Raw genomic sequence first — 2,794 nt, 5'->3', positions numbered from 1 at the left:
TTTTTTCAATTATATAACTTATTGATTAATTAATAATTAATTTTCAATTTATATTATTTAGTAATTTAGATTTTTTAATTAGTAATATTTAAATTTTATTAATATTTATTTATAATTAATAGTTATTAATGAGGGTTATAATTGGAAAAAAAATGATAAATAAAGTAATAAACTACCAAAACGTTACTCCAAGTAACGTTTCAATAAGTTATCTTATTTGCATCCAAACGTGTTCCCAGAAAATATATTAGCTTATATTTGCCAAACAACGCTTTAGTCAATGGGTTAATAATATTAAACAATTTAAATTATATTATATATTTACAACTAAAAATCAAGACACTAAAAAGATTAAAAAAAATCAAATAACGTGTTACAAAATCATGCATCAGGCCATAGCATGTCACACGTTTAACATAATATCATACATGAACCTTGAGTAAGAACGAGTCATGATGGGCCACGACGGCTTTCACGGCGAACCTTTTGAACACCGTTCAAAAAGTGGTTTTTCTAGAAGCGCAGTATTAAAGCCAATTATACCCAAATAATTGTTATTTATTGATTATTAATGATGATCGCTACAAATACAAACCCATAAAAGTGTACTCTAACAAACATGGTTGCAACTAAGCAACCAAAACTAGCAACAAATTGCTTATTTTTAAACCACATAATATGATCGACATAAAAGATTAAAAGCCCATGGGCTTATCCTTTAACAAACTAAATTAACTCGAAAGGTGCCATTTGGAACTGTCCCCATCTTTGTTCCAGTGTCCCGGTGTAACCGATCGACATCCTAATCAAACCGGGCGATATACCAGCCAACGTCTTCTCCTTTTCATTCAATTCACTACTCGTGCTACTTCCTGAACAAGACATTAAGGTATCATAATACCCCAAACTAACCGCCATGAGCCCGAACCGTGTCTTATTTTGCAGCACACTCATCAATTTGTTGGCCCGTGTTTCGGTCTCCATGTCCAAACAGAGCATACCACCATAGCCGTATTCCTTGTTGGCGATGGACTTGAAGAGATGGTGATCGGGGTGGTCCTCAAGGCCTGGGTAGATGACCTTGAGGCCCATTTTCTTCATCCTCTGGGCGTAGACCAATGCCCTGTGGCATTGCTCTTTCATCCGGAGACTCAAGTGAGGGATTCTCTGTGATAGGTCGAATGCAACCATGGCATTCATGGTTGGACCTAGTAACATCAGAGTCCCTTGGTGAAGATCCATCATTGAGTTCACCAAACTTGCAGGTCCACAAACAGCTCCTGTAATCACAAGCATACCGTTTAGTCTCGTTCAATACGTTCAATTAATTCACTCGTTAAGTGATACGTAGAAGTGTCACAATAAGGACATTTTTGATGTCCTAAACGCGTTTTTAGAACATTTTTCAAAACAAAATGTAATGAATATTGGCAAAAGATCAAACCTACCAGCAATTACATCACCCCCGCCGCTAATGTACTTGGAGATACTATGGATTACGACATCGGCACCGAGCCTTGCCGGAGAAAGTACCATCGGCGCAAAGGTGTTGTCGACCACCACCGTCACACCCTTTTCATGGGCTATCCTGGAAAGCTCTGGGATGTTGGCCACTGTTAACGTGGGGTTAGATATGGACTCGAAGTATAAAACCTTGGTGTGCCCTTCCACTATTGCCTCCTTCACCTTTTCCAAGTCCCTTATGTCAACAAACGACGTCTTTATATTCGATGACTTGGGAAGAAAATGGGTGAGAAAGGCGTGGGTGCCTCCATATAGCGTCGGAGACGCCACAATGTGCTCACCGCTGCTCACCAGCTGCAAGATAACCGAGGAGATAGCAGACATGCCGCTAGAAGTACAGTATGCCGCCTCGGTCCCTTCCATGGCCGCCAACTGACGGCTGAGATTAAGAACAGTAGGGTTGAAATGGCGACTGTAGATGAAGAAATCACGGTCGGGACCTAGCTCCCCGGTGAACATGCGACTGAGGGTCTCGGGTTCCATGACGGTGAAGGTGGCGGAAGGCTCGATGGACATGTTAACCCCGCCATGCTCTCCAAATTCATGGCGAGCATTGGCCAAGGCCGTTACAGGGTCTTCCAATGTTGGTAGTTTCTTGGTGATGAAATCATCATCCCAAGTAGAGTCATCGGGAGTCATCCTCTTCTTTGAAAGAACTGTGTCTGCCATTGAAAGAATTAACGTCTGTAACAATAAGATATTGGAATTACAGAGGAGATGAAGATGAAGAAGATGGAGAATGGAGAGGGTATTTATATAGAGGACTGGAAGGTTTGTTTGGTGTGAAAGCATGGCGGCTTAATCATAACTTATCAAGTGTGCTTGTTGCCTTAAGAATCTTAACCAACAAGTTGACCAATATCCCTTTAATATAGCATGTAAGTCGTTTAAATTCATTATAACAACTCATTAACACCCTTTCTTTTTCTTACTTAAACGACGCTTGGTTTCCTCGCACATACGGAGCGCCTGTTGCCATACGCGGTTTGGTTTCCTAGCACCATGGTCGAGTTTCCCCACATGGGACGCCCGTTGCTCATACGTCATGGCCACCATTGCCCATGCTTCGATCAACGATGTATATTATATATAGTTAAGAAATGACTTTTCTTTTAGTCAAGTTCTTGTCTTCAACAAACTATAGAGTTAACTTAGAAAAATAATTTATACTATATTATAAATTATTTGACAAAAACTCTTAAAAATCATTTTTATGTATAAAGTACTGTATATTGATGTATATTACTTAAAATTCGAGATTACAAGTAAA

At 39.5% G+C, this 2,794-nt stretch overlaps 1 protein-coding gene across 1 annotated transcript; it reads right to left on the bottom strand.

Moving 5' to 3' along the window:
* Window positions 1-601: 601 nt before the first annotated feature.
* LOC112528645 (methionine gamma-lyase-like) lies at window positions 602-2,580 on the bottom strand. The gene is made up of 3 exons (XM_025139667.1): window positions 2,487-2,580; window positions 1,449-2,186; window positions 602-1,280 (listed from the first exon to the last, which is right to left on the bottom strand). Exons 1-3 carry the CDS (start codon window positions 2,578-2,580, stop codon window positions 727-729), a joined length of 1,386 nt encoding a protein of 461 aa, XP_024995435.1. The 3' UTR covers window positions 602-726.
* Window positions 2,581-2,794: the final 214 nt, after the last annotated feature.

This window comes from Cynara cardunculus (assembly GCF_001531365.2).
Source record: "Cynara cardunculus var. scolymus isolate 2C chromosome LG 15, CcrdV1, whole genome shotgun sequence".
NCBI lineage: Eukaryota > Viridiplantae > Streptophyta > Magnoliopsida > Asterales > Asteraceae > Cynara > Cynara cardunculus.
This window is presented reverse-complemented; position numbering and strand designations above follow the sequence as displayed.

What these genes read in the sequence shown, in the direction of transcription:
- LOC112528645 (XM_025139667.1), bottom strand. Translation starts at nt 2,580, where the DNA reads ATGGTGGCCATGACGTATGAGCAACGGGCGTCCCATGTGGGGAAACTC. An exon ending in CGTATGGCAACAGGCGCTCC is followed by an intron (nt 2,187 to 2,486) that starts GTATGTGCGAGG and finishes TTTCAATGGCAG; the next exon opens with ACACAGTTCTTTCAAAGAAG. An exon ending in CGGGGGTGATGTAATTGCTG is followed by an intron (nt 1,281 to 1,448) that starts GTAGGTTTGATC and finishes TTGTGATTACAG; the next exon opens with GAGCTGTTTGTGGACCTGCA.